The sequence below is a fragment of the Protopterus annectens genome, chromosome 3.part0, assembly GCF_019279795.1.
Source record: "Protopterus annectens isolate FY-2018-M chromosome 3.part0, PAN1.0, whole genome shotgun sequence".
Lineage (NCBI taxonomy): Eukaryota > Metazoa > Chordata > Ceratodontiformes > Protopteridae > Protopterus > Protopterus annectens.
In genome coordinates, this window is record NC_056731.1 from 813,601,597 (window position 1) to 813,619,209 (window position 17,613).

Consider the following 17,613-nt stretch of genomic DNA (forward strand, 5'->3'; position numbering starts at 1 on the left):
CTAGAGCATGTAGCTTGGAGGGATTGGGATTTCTTAAGGTGTAGCTTGTCTCATGCTCTTCAACATAAATTCGTACTGCCTTTCTGCTGTTTACTCAGCCACTGTAATGTAGCATAATCTGTCACTAGGTCAAAGTATCTACATAACTAGTGGTACTTTAGTGACTATAAGGCCACATCACATTTAACCACTCTCTTTCAATGGTTATTTTTTTCTCATCAAGTCAGTACTTTATAATTTTGACAGATAACTAATATGAAATTTAGTAAATACTAACAGAACTGGCTTATGCAATTCTGATACCAAACTAATAAGAATTTTAGTAAATAATTACAGAGTAGCTAATATTAATCAAAGTATCTGAAAATGAGGGTGAAGTTCTACTAATGCACTGGTGATAAGTTTTACAGCTTAGGAAAAGGAGCAGGAATGTTGTGCTATTTTCTGCGTACTATCTCAAATATTCTCTCAATAACTGAAAGCAAAACATGTACGCACTACACCAGCCTATCAGCTGACTGCTTCCACAGAATATATGTATACCATGCCTATATATGTGTGCACTTGTACACAAGTACAACTTCAACTCCCTGTCCTCTATCTGACTTTGTGTCACACAGGGATGTAGTCCTGACCATGACCTAGGTGATCAGGATTAGATCTGTGATACTATCACTGTAGTTGCCAGGTAGGAGGGGGGAAAAATAAAGGGGTCTGACTCAGTAGAAGTGTACCTGGTAGTACAATCTCCAAATCTCTTAGGAGAAAAAAAATGAGCAAAAAAAAATAAACTCCTTGCCCCTACCCTACCTTTAACTCAAAGTCAAAGACTGTACGAGCAGCACGCATTACGCTAAGCACATTAACTCTATGAACCACTTCTGACTAGCCACTTGTCATTACCTAATAATGCTGTCTAGACAGCTCAAATCATGGTGGCATGCAGGTATCTCAAAGGTTAATGTGATGCGCACCCAAAACTGGATTTGGTATTAGTACACATTTTCACAAAATACTAAATAAGAATGTGCCTGTTCTTTATATTTTATTTTTATAAGGCAACTTCCAATAGCTGGGACCTTCAGTATTATGCCTACTCTGTAGGATTAAATTCTACTGGTGTAGCTTTTTTTTTTTTATATACAGAGTTTTGCCACTGTAGGCTTGGGATGCACTTGATTCAACATTCTTCTCTGCAAAGATACAGAAAAATGAATATTCCAGAGTGCAGAGCCACTTTACTGACTTGTGCATTTTTGATAAGCACGGCAGTAACGAACTAAAAGCATACATAAAAATGTACAAACTGTAAGCACAGGTGCAGACATATACATAAATAAAAATGAGTTCTGTAGTCAATGGATGGACAAATGTCATTAATCTTGAAAGAACCCATCAAAGCATTTACTACTAGTTTTATGCAGTTTTTCAGTCAACTTTTCACATGATAGCATTATCTGATTCCTTAAATTCATGCTTCTCACCTTTATAATATTTTCTGTTCCTTTAAATCCATGCTTCTCAAAGTGTTCAGCTAAGTTTAGGAAAGTATGACGATCCAAGTAGTGACAGTTACTAAGAACAATCAGAAGCCTCTGCTCCTACAAAGAAAGAAAGAAAAAAATGTACTTACAAAACAGTGTTACTATAGCCGTACATTCACATAAGGTCATAATTATAGGAATGCTTGTCATTTTCTAATGTATTTTTTTGTGCCAGTCATCTAAATTCTGCTAAGTCAAAGAAATGCAAAGGATGTTGCACTTTACAGAAAGAAAGAAAATGCTAAACAGCTTAAATAAGTTTGACTCATAATAGCAAATACAGAATTTTTGGAAATATTTTATTATTCAGCAAAAACACTACATAGCAAAAGATAAAAATCAAACCAACGTTCCACAGGAAGGCAGTCCTTTATTAAAAATTCACAAGGTAAAATAAATGCTAAAAGCACGTCAGACTAAGTGTTTTTGCCTGTTATAATTCAGGGATCATCAGAGCCAGACTCTTGTGGATTTTTAATAAAGGACTGCATTGCTGTGGAACACAGTTTGATTTTTGTCTTTTGTTTGGGACTGCCTCATCATTTTTGTGACTAGAGGGTGCATTTTTGAACACTACATAGCAAGCTGTCTTAAATAAGTAACCTTTATTAGAATATTTTTTTCAGTAAAAAAGAAATGTGCACTTTTAGTAAGATTCAGTAAACTCACTTTCTATATCCGATAAATAACAAGCTAATACAAGTTATAACTGCACACATTTTTAGGGATAATTGTTTTAATTCACTGATTCTGAGCACAATGGCTCAGGATCACAGCAAGAGATGACACAGAATTTCTATTTGGAGTGTTTCACTGGTAAGAGGTTCTCAATATTCCATATGTGCCACATAATGTACAAACAGAAGACTAGTTTAGTGTTACCTTGCCAATGCACTACTCTACCTGATGTACACTTCTGAGCAAATGTCTTACTTTTAGTAGCAATGCTGGCATTATTTAAGGACTGTGTATGTGCAGAGATATCCATGGCAAAACAGCAAAATAATCAAATGCGTTATCAATGCAGCCACTTCTAATGAATATTTACTAACTGCATAATGGCCCATTCATATAACTGGTTAATAATGAGGTCCTCATAACACAGAAAAAAAGAAAATATTTCTTTTATTTCCTGTATTGTCTGGCTTGTTTTTCTGCAATACCTACTTTTTTATTAATTTCAGAGGTAGGTAGATGAACCAATGGTGCCCTTTTTTAGTCATGACCTAATAACACACATTAACACAATAAAATAACAGAAAAAGTAACAAATTAGGCAAAACTGCTTAACAGAAACAATTGTATATTTAATTACCCATAATACGGCCATTCATACTGTAGACATATAGACACCTTCTTTACTTGGACAAACAGCACAGTAAAACTTTAGGCTGAATTAACTAAATAGGTTCATCAGTAAAGTATATCTTGCCTCCTCCAGAAGCAACAATGTAAGTCATAAACAACATTAAGCTTGGAAGCTCCCTAAATATGGCAGGATAACTTTAGATCACATAGAGAAAATGCTTTGGAGGCTGAAACTAGAGAATGTTGTCAGATAACCAAAGATGGCAACCACAAAACTGAACTTCATTATTCTGGTTACTGGTCTTTTGTGTAATTTTCCACAGCAAAGATTTACAAAGGCCAGTGCAAATTTGTTTATAAACCAAAATCACAATTAGTAAAGTGGCTATGATATGAGTACATAGCCATGAAACCTTTTAAAGAGTATCATAATGATGTTCTCTCCTAAGAACACTATTCATAAACTGGGAAATCATGGTCAGAGTAACCAGTAACCTACATACATTTTACACAGAATAGCAAACCAATCCTTAATTAGAAAACCTTTACCCAGTGTCTGCATTGCTTTGAATGTTACTAAATTAAAATGGCAGCAGTCACACACTGAGAAATGTTTTTTCTTGTGCAGATGTATACAGAAATTAAGGACAAGCTCAGACAACATCACAAGGTACTTAAAATGTTCCCTGGCACTATGCTGCCATAATTAGGTGAATGAACACTACATGTACCCTTTGAAGTGTTAAAGGCTTGAACTGGTTATTAATATCAGCTTCTCAATTTTTCTTTGGCTGACCTGAATACCCAACTAGCTAAGACCCATTTAAAACATGGAAAAACACCTTCTTAGGCTTGGAAGATTTTTTTCTGCAAGTTATTTATCTTCCCACATACAAACTATCAGTCTTCCTCTAATTAGTCTTGAGGTGGGTATGAGGTAGCTTTTCTCTCACTATCCAAAGACCATCAACATCACTTACAACCTACTGCCCACTGAAAAGACCACCAGTCTCCTGCCTCTGAACATCCTGACAGGCAGTTGTAGTGCCTACAGGAGAGAGAAGTCCTTTCCCCTGTAGCCTTAAAGCCTACTGAGTGGCTCTCCACTCTATTTCTGCCACTCCCCCATATGGTCCAAGAAGATACAGGAAATCCATCAGACAACTCACCTGAAATCCTAAGCCATGCTAATTATTTTAATCAAAAGTTTGTTTTTCTCTCAAAAACTAACAAGCACAAAGGCCTATAACCTTTTTTATTCAGTGTCTAATTCCATCACAACCCTGTGTTTTCTACCATAGTTAATGTGAAAAGTACAGTTGTCCTCCTCTTAACTGCTGCAGTATTTTTTACTGAAAGGAATTCCTGCCAAGGATAGCCCAACATCCAGTCAGTATACCAAAGCCTTTAGATCTTACATGTGCGATACATCACATTTATGCTCACCACATATGGTGAAGAGCATAAAGGTGATGTATGGACACAAACATTCAGAAGTGAACTGCTCCAGGGACACAACAGAATAAGCACATCCAGAATATAACATTCAGGAGGGAAAGGAAGTGAGAGCCCCTTGGCCAGAAGAGAAACAAAACACAGGTACAAGATTTACAACGGGGGGGGGGGTCAATCTACTGTTATAGCAAGATTTTACACAACTGTTCTATGTCGTTCCACATCACTGTTGCAGTATTCTTTATAAGAGTTAAGAAGAAGACTGGGTGGAAGAAGGCAGGAAACAGCCCTCTACAAACTTATGGAGAATAGTGCAGGCAAAACCTGTCCTGGCCTGGAAACAACGTCCAATTTATAATGCTTAGTAAAAGTATGTAAAGAAGACCACGTAGCAGCCCCAAGGACAGAACTGGTGTCCAAATCCTTGAGAAAGGCACCAGACGAGGCAACTGCCCTAGAGAATGTGCCTTCATAGATGAAGAAAGGTATTTAGCATTAAAAGAACAGTAAAAGGAAATGGCCTTAGAGATCCAGGAGGAGATGGCTTGCTTGGTAACAGCCAAACCCAAAGTCCCAGGATGAAATGAAACAAACAGTTGCTCAGACTTGTAAATAATCCTTCTTTCACCCAACTAATATCTGAGCTGTCTATGGAAGTCCAAGGTGTGAAGAACCTTCTCACTGGCAGACTGCAGAGAAGGGTAAATGTAAGGAAGTTGGACAGACTGGTTAAGAGGCAACCACTTTGGACATAAAATAAGTATTAGTACGAAGAGACACCATGTCTCTAAAGTTAAAAAAGGAGGAATACCTATAAAAGCCTGAAGTTCAGACACTCTCTTGGCAGAAGTAAGAGGCAACAGCATAACAGCCTTCCAAGTGCAAAGTTGCAAGGAAGCTGAACTATCAGATTCAAAAGCAGCCAGAAACAATTTTTCAAGTACAAAATTGAGGCCCCAAGAAGGCAGAATAGGCTTTTTTTAGGGGCCTGATATGAAGGACACCTTTAAAGAATTGCTTGATCTCAAACCGCGAGGCCAAAGAAGGGTTCAAATGCAGACAAGCAGGACTGCTAACACGTGAACTTTAACTGAAAAATATGCCAAGCCGGAATGGAGCAGATCACAAAAATAACTGCGTACCAAGGGAACCCCTACTGAAATTTTGATGGTGAGAAAATCACTAAACAGAAAATCTTTTCCATTTAGATATATATGATTTTCTGGTAGTGGGTTTCCTGGCCTCCTGTCTAAACTGAAGCATTTCTTTAGAAGAGAGGTGTCTAAAAAGTATGGAAACCTTTCCCCCCCCTAGTGTCCTTTGAACAATGGACAGGTGAGGATGGATAAGAGATCCCTTGTCTTGTGTGATAAGATACATCCAGTGAGGTAATTTGTGGTGACTGCCCCTGGCGAGATGAAAAAACGGCTGAACCAGTGCTGTCTGGGCCAACAGGATGTCAACAATAAGATTTTGGGAGAGTCCTGCTTGATCTTGTGCAAAACTCTTGGCAGCAGAGGAAGGGGAGGAAAGGCATGCAGAAACATTCTCCTCGAAGCAAGTCAGGGTGTCCACTTTCCAAGTCAGATGACTTGGTACTTTCGAACAGAAGACAAGAAGTTGTCTGTTCACAGGGCAGGCAAAAAGATCTACCTGAAGAATATCTCCCTAATAAGACCTTATGCCCCCTTGTTTGTTGATATACCACATCACAGTGGTATTGTCCATGAATATTTTCAGGCAACAGGGGAGAAAAAGGATATGAAAGGCCTGTACAGCCAGAGGCAGAATCCTAATATCTTTTATGTTGATATGGTCTGACCTCTGATGAGGAGGCCAGAGACCCTGAACTTTCAGAGGGCCACAAGAAGCACTCCACCCCAGGTCACAGGCATCCATGGACAGTTCTGTGGAAGGAACTGGAGCCTGAAATGGCATTCATGGATTGAGAGAAATTTGTCAAATCCATGACTGGAGCTTGAGTTTGAGACAAGGAAGCAGAGGAATAGGGACACAGATTTGAGGCACTATTGTGACTTCCTCATATGGAATCTGGCAAGAAGAAGCATAGGGATGGTGGAGGCCATAAAGCCCAGAACGTTGAGAAATTCCCTGGCCATGATAGAAGACAGAGGAAGAAGAAATTAAAATAAGGCTGACAAAGACAGAACCTTAGGAAAAGGAAGACAAGCCAACATGGGAATGGCATGAGTCCTGCAGCTGAGAAAAATATGATCTTAGGAAGAAGTGAGGACTGACTTTTTGAGATTGATGGTGAACCTCAGACTTTGTAAAAGAAGAGTGGTAAAGTGGAGCTCTTGTAAAAGACTGCTGGGACAAAGAGCCTAAGTAAGAAAGTCGTCCAGATAGGGAAATATCTGTACCCCTTGAACCTTGGAAAAAGCAATGACAGAAGTGAGGCATTTAATGAATTCCCTTGGGGCAGCAAAAAGGCCAAAGGGCAAAGCAGAGAACTGAACATGAGAGGAAGAAACAGAGAATTTTAAAAATTTCCTGAATAGACGTTGAATGGAAATGTGAAGGTAGACATTCTTGAGCTCTAGAAAGACCAAGAAGGCCTGAGGAAGAAGGAGAAGGAATAAAGTCTGAAGAGACAGCATCCTGAAAGATGGACCTTGATGAAGGTATTAAGAAGAAAAGGTTTCAGAATTGGTCTCCAACTCCCCTCCTTGGTGGGGGCGGGGGACCAAAAACATCCTGGAGTTAAAACCCCTTCCCACTTTTGTGGATGGAGAAGGCTGAATGGTGCAAAATCTCTGGTAAATGAGAAAGCTGGCCTGGAGGAGGCTGTGGAATGCCTGAAAGGGGAGGGAAGTACCCCTGATGAATGAGAGACAGGACCAAAGAATCCAAAGTGATCTGCTGCCAGTTTGGGAATGGCTTGGTAACTAGCAAAGCAAAAGGGCATTCAGAAGGATGTTCAATAATAGTGTTCGGAATGGTAGCAAAGTTCTGAGTATCTGAATATGTACGTCACCTTTATGCCCTATGTGAGGAGCATACATGTCACGTATGGCATGCATAAGATCTAAAGGCTTTGGTACACTGGCTGGATATTGGGCTACCCTTGGCAGGAGATTCCTTCAGTGAAGAATATTTATTTTTATTTTATTTGTTTGCTGGGAGCATCCGACTTGGAATGAGCCAATTTTCAGCAGAGGCCCAGCAAGAAATACTCCAGATGCATGTCTTTGTAACGTGGCAGGAAACCCACATGAATGCAGGAAGGACATGCAGACTCCACACAGAAGGCAGCCTAGCCAAGAATTGAACCGGTGAACCTCTTGCTGTGAGATGACACTACAAACTGCTGCACCACTGCCCTGTCGAATACTGTAACAGTGGTATGGAAGGACAGCTATTCATTCATTATTTCACTGTTTAACAATGAACCTTTCATATCACTCGATAAGACATTCAAGAAACATGATTGCAGCAGTGTGCTATAGAGCATTCTATTTTTTAACAAATCATCTTGACTCAGTTGCAGTTCTACTTTTAGTGCTGTTGATGCCATATCTTTAGTAATTGTTTGTGTCTTTCGGCTTTTCCCGGTTAGGGGTCGCCACAGCAGAAACTCCTGTCCGCTAATGATTGGCAGTAGATTTTTACGTACTGGCTTGCCGGGCCTAACGCACAACCTTCAATGAAGGAACGCCCATTCATGCATGTCGCCACACAGAAGACGCTCTAACTGAGAATCGAATGGGCAATGGCTAACTGTGAGGCGACAACGCTACCGCAGCACCACCACCGCATATCTTTAGTAATATAAAGGTTTAATAGTTTTATGTATCAAATTCCCAACTCCTAACTGCAAAATAGGCTTTACTACGTAATATCACTTTTCATAAGTATACAAAAATACTATTTTTATGTATTATTAAGAGAAGTAAAGTGTAATGGAATGATATTACTCAGCTAATTTCATTTATTTTTGGAATTACCATTTATATAGATTTTAATCTTTATAATATAAGGAAGGGTTTTTACATATACAAGTTATACAATTTCACCTATGACTCGGATATTATACCCCTTTATGCTTGTTAGTTCTTAAAACAAAACCAAATTGAATGTATTACGTCTAGCGATGAAAAGAAAAGGAACAAAATGAAGGAGTAGGGCAGGTCAATTGTCACATGATTAGACTTTTTTAATGACAGAGATTTTATTGCTGGCAGTTTACACCGAGGAAAACATTACTGTTGTAGAAACCTTTCATTACCATGTCATAGGGAACAATAAAAAATATGTTTATACTCCGAGACCCGGTGCTGACATTTTTTGTGGACTGTTGTGGTGCTTTGTTTACAGAAAGTTTCAAGTAGTGAAGCCATGTGGGCTTCTGTGGTCCTATGTGTAATGCATCTAAATCTGTTTATTTCTGCCTGCAACATTATTAATGTGTCTAGAAGCCCTGTGCATTTTTGGACAATATTTTACTTGCTTCATGAAGGCTGCTTTGGTTCTAAATGTTAGCCTTCTGCAATGGTTTCTGACAGCACAGGAATTCTATAAGTTACTTGTTGAAATCATGCAGTGGTGGTGCTGCGGTAGCGTTGTCGCCTCCCTGTAAGACGCTGTTCGGTTCGATTCTCAGCTAGAATGTCTTCTGTGTGGAAACATGCATGAATGGGCGTACCTTCGTTGAAGGTTGTGCGTCACAACTGGCAACTCGGTACGTAAAAATCTACTGCCAATCATTAGCGGACCGGAGTTCCGCTGTGGCGACCCCTAACCGGGAAAAGCCGAAAGACACAAACAAACTTATTGAAATCATCTCTAGACTGTTTGACAATTAGCTAGTGCTTGTTTTATGGCAATGATTCCTTTTGTCTATGGCTGCCTTGCAATGTAAGTAAGGTAACAAGTGAATTTTCTGGCCCAGAATAGGAAGTGGTTAATTTTTTTCTTATTTTTTCAAGGTGGAAGTAGAAAGCCAAACATACAGATCTTTGAAATGGGATGAGGAGAAGTTTTTTTGTTGTTTACCCATTATATGACTGAAAAGAAAACTGATCGTAGACCTTACTGTATTGAGGACAAGGAGTGGTTACTGTGGAAGAAGAGCAAATCATCACGATAAAGTATCATCAGATGAGGTTGCTCATAAGGAAGTTTATTAATGAATATAGAGAAAAGTCTTGAGGATAGGATTGACCCTTGGGGAACTCCTTTTATCAAAGGAGTGGGTGACGTGATGTTATACTCCTCATACTACTATACACCAACGATATGGTAATTTTCTGCACAAATCAGTTCTTCAATACAATTCAAAAGGAACTATAATCTGACGTCCTCATATTCGTCCACTGGACCAAAAACAAGAGACTCCTTTTAAACAGACCAAATAAAATTCTCTTTGACATTAAACAAAATATTAGCAAAACTTGACTATATTCAGGAAAATAAGCAGCCGGCTCCTTTTCGAACACTAAAAACACCTTTAATACTTAAAATCCAGCATTACAAAACAATAGAGTTAGTGCTTTCGTCTTGCTCTCATAAGCAAGACTTCTTCAGACAAATTTAAAAATTAATTAAATCAACTTTTATATACATGAATGTCACATGATTCATTTTACATTTAAAAGGATATCCTACCTTATTGAAATCAGCAAAGTCTAACAATTCTAAAATGAATCTAAAACTAAAAAGAACTGACAAAGGGAAGAAAGTGGTAAAAAACACTATATGTATATAGAAAGTGGTAAAAAAACAATGCGTAAAATAATGCAATTATGTACTCTATCTAAAAAGAAACACTAGAGCCTTTTTTGAAACAATGAAGTCAATAAATCAATTGAAAAGAATATTATTTTCTAGTATGAATATTAAAAAGGCTAATATACTGCCATACTGTGAAACACTCATTGGGTAAATAATTGTTAGACTTTGTAGATTTCAATAAGGTAGGATATACTTTTAAATGTAAAATGAATCGTGACATTCATGTACACAAAAGTTGATCTAATTAATTTTTAAATTTGTCTGAAGAAGTCTTGCTTATGAGAGCAAGACGAAAGCACTGACTCTATTGTTTTGTAATGCTGAATTTTAAGTATTAAAGGTGTTTTTAGTGTTCGAAGAGGAGCCGACTGCTTATTTTCCTGAATATACTCGAGTTTTACTATTTTTCATTCAGTTTGTGTCTGTTTTTGTGTGGAGCTGCATGGTGACTGATTTGAACACAGCACAGGGAGCATTCAGCCCCCATGACAATGATCACCATAATAAGATACTGAATGTATCACGAGTTTTAAGGAATGAACATAATGCTGACAACAGTGCATGTATTGTGGAAGGAAGTGGTGCTACTAATCCTGGCTTTGATTTTCAACAGTTATTTAATGCCGTCTCGGCATTAACGAAGAAAGTGAACGAGTTAACTAACTGTCAATGATCTGGTGGTTGCATTTCCGCCAAAGAAACTTAATGGACAAGCTGTTCTCCCTAGGGGAAAGGAATGCTGGCATTTCGGTCGTCCGAGGCGGTCCCAAATGGGAGGTGGACTACAGTTTCCGTTGAGGATGGTAACAACGGGGAGCGGAACGTTGGTGCTAATGGTAGCACCCTTCAACAGTCACAAGAACCAGGAATTACGAGTGGATTACAATTATTTAATCAAACTCCTTCCACGAACGAAGTAGACATACCGGAAGGTGGTTCTTTACTGAGCGGAGCTCTTAATAGTCAAAACACAATACAATCAGGTACTTTTGTTGATTTAAATAGTACTAACTTGAAAAACTGTCTTGATAAGCCTATTAGTTTAACTGAATCTTCAAACAATAATTCAGTTAATGTAATGAACAGACAGAGTACATACAATATAACTGAAAATTTGAAGTTGCTTGATACAAAATCTTCTAAGGCTAAAAAGCTGAAATTAGAAGTGGCTTACTTCAAGGACTGTTTAATGAGGTGACAGGTGCTGAAGGGCCTGAGATTTTGGAGATATCCAACAGGTTTGGTGGACAATTCACCCTTTCATCAGGACCTTGTAAGCCTTATTTGACAGGCAAGGTCTGGAACTATTGGAAGTTTTTATTAAGCATTATTCTTTGGTTATTGATACCTTGAATGATGCTGAAGCAGCCTCCACTTCTAATAATTATAGTAAAATTACCAACAATTCTTGGAATGGTCATTTAAGGAATAATGGTAGGAGATACAATAGTAGCTGTACCTCTGGGGAACCTTCTTTTAATGACTCACAGCAACCTACTACCAGTGGCGCAAAACAAGGTCAAAATTTTCACAGGAGGGGCCGTCAGTCTACGGGCCCAGGGAACAATTACAGACCTTATCGAATGAGAAATCAGTCTGTACGAGTGACCCAAGGATAACTATTTCTCCAGCTAGAGATGACCTAGCTGGAGTAGAAATCCTAGAGAGTTCTTCTTCTACTTCCACTTTTAGATCAATCTACAATAGCACACTGGACTTTCAAATATTTAATTATTCAGATATGGAGGTGGATACATCTTTAGCTGACCTTTTGGCAAAGGTCAGACTTTCGTACTTGATGCTAGAGCTAACTTAGCTCGAACAATAATTGATTTTAAGTTATTTGTTCGTAGAGTTAATTTAGAATTTTTGTTTAAAGAATATTCTAGGTCAGGAAACGAATGAAGGGTACTTAACACATTCAACCCACCACTACCACCAGGTTTACAAGTATTTGAGAAAATGTGTGAGTTGGATTTAAGGGACAGTTTAGAGAACAGGAGTAGACCACCAATTAACAGGAACAAATTCACATGTGAAGATAGAGAAAGTTTAGAAAGGCTGAAGTTTCAGAATGTAAGGGTGGTAAAACTGGATAAGGGTGTGGGTTTAGTATTTTTTGACAACTATGATTATATAGCTAGAATGGATAAATTACTTGACTCAGAACATTATAGTGTGGCTTCTCTCAATGAGATGAATCTAGCACACCAAAAAATCAAAGTGTTATTGAATGATTTATTCACTGAATCACGTATTTCTATTTATACATATAATTACATCGTTGAAAGGTAAATTAAAAATGCTGGTTACTGCCACAGCACGCTTGCTTATAAAAAAGATAAGTAAATGGATAAATAACTCAAGCAAGCGTTGACAGAGTGAGAAATAACCTTCTATGTGTAAAAAATCCAAGTAATCCGGTCTTCTGAGACAAATAATTCAGTTTATTACACAGATAAACCACGATAAGCGCTTTCACTAACTAGTAGCTTCTTCAGATCACAAACAGGAAGCACAGGAACCATGTGCTTTAAATATCTGCATGTTAATTAATCAACCAACTTTTAAAGCAGAAGCGCCATAAAACCTAAAACTAAATATATAAACATAAAATCATCTCAAGATGCAACAGAAATAAACAATGGTGTATGATTACTTTTAAAAATTAAAATAACTTCATTCCATAAGAAACAATAAAAATTGAAGTAAATATAAGAACATGTTGTGAGCAGCATACTATCAAGTCTGAAAGTGTATACAGCCTAATACATAACTGCATGTGATAGTCATATTATTAATAATGAGGCAACTTAGAAACTATACATAGTAGATGCCATCAAAAACATGAAACCATATACAAGTCGAAAGAACTATTATCAACCAAAGTGATACTTGGTATAATAAGGTCAGTGCATAAACAAAGATGTATATCTGCATATGTATAAAAATGTGTATATAAATGTGTCTTAATAAATATATGTATCTAAATATAAAAGAATGAATGAATGTGTACAAAAATATAAATAAATAAATGAATAAATAAATAAGTTATTGTCTAAAAATGAAGCTAAAACCATTAACATTAACAGTATTACAATATAAAATTCCCATACATATACATACACATACATATATCACATTTTTGGGTAATTTATTCATTTTATATTGTAATACTGTTAATGTTAATGGTTTTAGCTTCATTTTTAGACAATAACTTATTTATTTATTCATTTATTTATTTATATTTTTGTACACATTCATTCATTCTTTTATATTTAGATACATATATTTATTAAGACACTACATTTATATACACATTTTTATACATATGCAGATATACATCTTTGTTTATGCACTGACCTTATTATACCAAGTATCACTTTGGTTGATAATAGTTCTTTCGACTTGTATATGGTTTCATGTTTTTGATGGCATCTACTATGTATAGTTTCTAAGTTGCCTCGTATTATTAATAATATGACTATCACATGCAGTTATGTATTAGGCTGTATACACTTTCGTACTTGATAGTATGCTGCTCACAACATGTTCTTATATTTACTTCAATTTTATTGTTTCTTATGGAATGAAGTTATTTTAATTTTTTAAAAGTAATATGCATACACCATTGTTTATTTCTGTTGCATCTTGAGATGATTTTATGTTTATATATTTAGTTTTTAGGTTTTATGGCGCTTCTGCTTTAAAAGTTGGTTGATTAATTAACATGCAGATATTTAAAGCACATGGTTCCTGTGCTTCCTGTTTGTGATCTGAAGAAGCTACTAGTTAGTGAAAGCGCTTATCGTGGTTTATCTGTGTAATAAACTGAATTATTTGTCTCAGAAGACCGGATTACTTGGATTTTTTACACATAGAAGGTTATTTCTCACTCTGTCAACGCTTGCTTGAGTTATTTATCCATTTACATATAATTACATGTCATGCTTAACCCCCCCTTACACCGGTGATATTTGGGATACCAAAAATTCATAAGGATTTGTCAAACCCACCACTTCGACCTATAGTTAATGGCAGGAACTCATTAACTTATCCCATAGCCAAATTTGTGGACACGAAACTAAAGAAATATGTAGAAAAAAATAGAACACATTTGTAAGGATTCCTGGTCATTTTTAAAGAATATCTGTGATTTGGGATATGAAGACAACACCATTCTATTAACAACAGATGTTAAAGATCTATACACAGCAATTCCAACAGATATAGGCATAGAATGGGTGACCAGTTTAATCCATACTAAAGGAGCTACACAAACCTCCTGCAAGAACTATTGGATGTAATACTTACTAACAATTATTTCATATTTAATGGGAAATACTTTTTACAAAAAAAACAGGGTTGGCCATGGGTTCCCCTTGTGGTGCGAGTTTCGCAAATTTGGTGATGGCACAATGGGAATCCATGCACATTTTCAACAATAACCCATTTAGGAATAACATTAAGTATTATACCCGGTTCCTTGATGATGTTTTTATTATGTTCTGTGGATGTATGGATGATATTTCAAAAATCGTCTCTTATTTGAATGAGACAACTGGTTTCTTGAAATTCACCTCTAGTTCTGCCTTTAATAGTATTAATTATTTGGATGTTGAATTATACAGAAATGAACATGAATCATTTTTTAAGGCACGGATCCATAGGAAACCGACATATTCAAACTCATTCCTGCATTTCACCAGTTGTCACCCCTTGCGACAAAAAAGATCAGTGGTAAAGGGGCAAATGGTGAGAGCAGCTAGAATGGTTTTGGAAGAAATCGAGTTTAAGCAGGAATGCCAAGTATTGTATGACACGTTTTTGAAGAGAGGGTATCCAGAGCATTTACTTGATGAATTAACCTTTGAGGTCCAGCATAAGACAGCTATTGGTGAATACAAACCCATTTTAACTTCAGGTTTACATACCAGTGGCCCACAGATGGAGGAGAATGTGATTAGGGACAATACACCAAAATTGTCTTTTATTACAACTTTTAGTTTGGATGCCCCTATTATAAGAAATATACTGTGGAAAAATTGGGATTTGTTGTGATCAGATACTGACTTCATGTCCATTATAGAACCATTCCCCAGGATAACTTACAGAAGGGGACCCAATCTCAAGAATTTATGGGAATATAATTTAAGCAATCTAGTGAGGACTGGCATGTACAAGTGTGAAAGTTGTCCCTATTGTAAATATACAGAAGTAGGAGGCAGCTTTAGTATCAGAGGGAAGAAATTTAACATAAAGGGCAGACTTAATTGCCTAACCAAGGGGGTAGTGTACCTGGCTAACTGTAGGTCCTGCCCATGTTTTTATATAGGCAAGATGGACAGTAATTTAAAGGACAGGATATATGAGCATGTATACAGCATTAGGAAAGCAAAGTTGGAAAATGCACTAGCCGAGCATATACATGAATTTTCTGATCATGGTTTTTCATTTAAGGTTATAAACCAGGTACAGCACAACCCAAGAGGGGGTCCTATGAACCTATTGTTGGAGCTCAGTGAGCTTATGTGGCAAATTAGACTAAACTCTTATAACCCCTCGGGTTTGAATGATAAAACTTCCCTAGCCTGTCTAGTAAAATTAAAAAGTATTCAGAGATTAAAGTTTTATTTACCCAGTGAGTGTTTCACAGTATGGCAGTATTTTAGCCTTTTTAATATTCATACGAGAAAATAATATTCTATTCAATTTATTTAGTGACTTCATTGTTTCAAAAAAAAAGGCTCTGGTGTTTGTTTTTAGAGAGAGTACATAACTGCATTATTTTAGGCATTGTTTTTTACCACTTTCTACATACATATAGTGTTTTTTACCACTTTCTATATACATATAGTGTTTTTTACCACTTTCTTCCCTTTTGTCAGTTCATTACAGTTTTAGATTCATTTTAGAATTGTTAGACTTTGTTGATTTCAATAAGGTAGGATATCCTTTTAAATATAAAATAAATCATGTGACATTCATGTATATAAAAGTTGATTTAATTCATTTTTAAATTTGTCTGAAGAAGTCTTGCTTATGAGAGCAAGACGAAAGCGCTAACTCTATTGTTTTGTAATGCTGGATTTTAAGTATTAAATGTGTTTTTAGTGTTTGAAGAGGAGCCGGCTGCTTATTTTCCTGAATATAGTAGAGTTTTATTATTTCTCATTCAAAAAAACTTAGCAAAACCCAAACTCCACTACAAATTAAGGACTACAACTGCATACCCACAGAAAAGACTAACTTTTTCAAATCCTTAGGCATCTGGTCATAGCCCTCCCTCAACTCCACCGTCCATCTAAACACAAGAAAAAGGTCAACATATTTACATTTCTGGGACACAAAAACCTCACCCTTTGGTTACAAAGGCAACCAGAAGATGAAGAGAAAAAAAAGTATGCTGTTAGCCCCATTGGAATAAGGCCTACCATTATTAGTCTCAGCATCCAAGCATTACTCCAATACAATCCGACGGGTCTATATTATATCATCGAATGCTTAAAAAAGCGAACGCTGATTGATCGACCTAATTTAAGCGAAAGCTTACAATCTCGAACTGTCAGATCAGTGATTTTTTTCCCAGGGAAAAAAATCGCTGATCCAAAACACATACACACAACACAAGCACACCAAACAGAAATCCACACACATACACCTAAAATCTGATACCTAACCCCACACTAAACTATGCACACACCACTAACTACCCACTTACCTTAACCCAAACCCTAACCCTAAGGTCCGTCACTATCGCACACACACCTAACCCTAACTCACCTAAATCACCCTAACAGTCACATCCACACAATCGCACACTTACCTGAATCCGACCGGTAGCTTTCCACCATAACACTGAAAATACCGAAGCAACAGAAACGGACAACCAAATTATTTTCCTAGGAAAAAAATCTGAGTTTCTGCTGCTTCGATATTTTGCAGTTTCGCGAAAATAAGTTTGATCAATCAGCGTTCGCTTTTTTAAGCGTTCGAGGATATAATATAGACCCAATCCAAACTATGAGCAATAAAATATGCAGATTCATTACTCTTGCTCCAAAATAGGAACACCACTGCAAAACCATGAACAACGCTAACTTGCTGCCAGAAAAGTAAAGAATCGACGCTTTACTAGGATCATGGTTTTTCAAATTTCTTAAAATAATTCCCCATACAACAGCAAAATTAATGACAGTCTTTGCCTGACTGTATGGATAAGACAGACAAAAGCTCTTTAGACAGAATCTTTGCTGCTGACATGCAGATTGAGAGAGTTACTGTCCGCTCCAAGTACCATCTTACTTGAGATTGCTTATGGACATTTTTGAAACAGAACAGCTGAACTAATAAAATACTATAACTGTTAGCTTGTAGATAATCAGGGACAAGGGCAGCACACTGAGGTGACATGGAGCCCACATCACCCCTAGGGGACTAATCTTAAGCCACATTCACAGAAAATGCCCTAATGGTAAGCAGGATGATGGCTCTGTGATAGGCTCTTGCCTCACTAAGAACAAATGGGCTACAAGCTGACTGCTCCCTGTAG

General features: G+C 37.0%; 1 protein-coding gene across 2 annotated transcripts in view; it reads right to left on the bottom strand.

The window, feature by feature from the left end:
• EXOC2 (exocyst complex component 2) overlaps positions 1-17,613 on the bottom strand; it is a 2,261,550-nt gene that overhangs the window by 688,585 nt on the left and 1,555,352 nt on the right. For both annotated transcript variants that reach the window (XM_044065154.1, XM_044065156.1), the window contains exon 22: positions 1,485-1,601. In XM_044065154.1, coding sequence (XP_043921089.1) covers positions 1,485-1,601 — 117 coding nt within the window. The remainder of the gene's footprint in view (positions 1-1,484; positions 1,602-17,613) is intronic.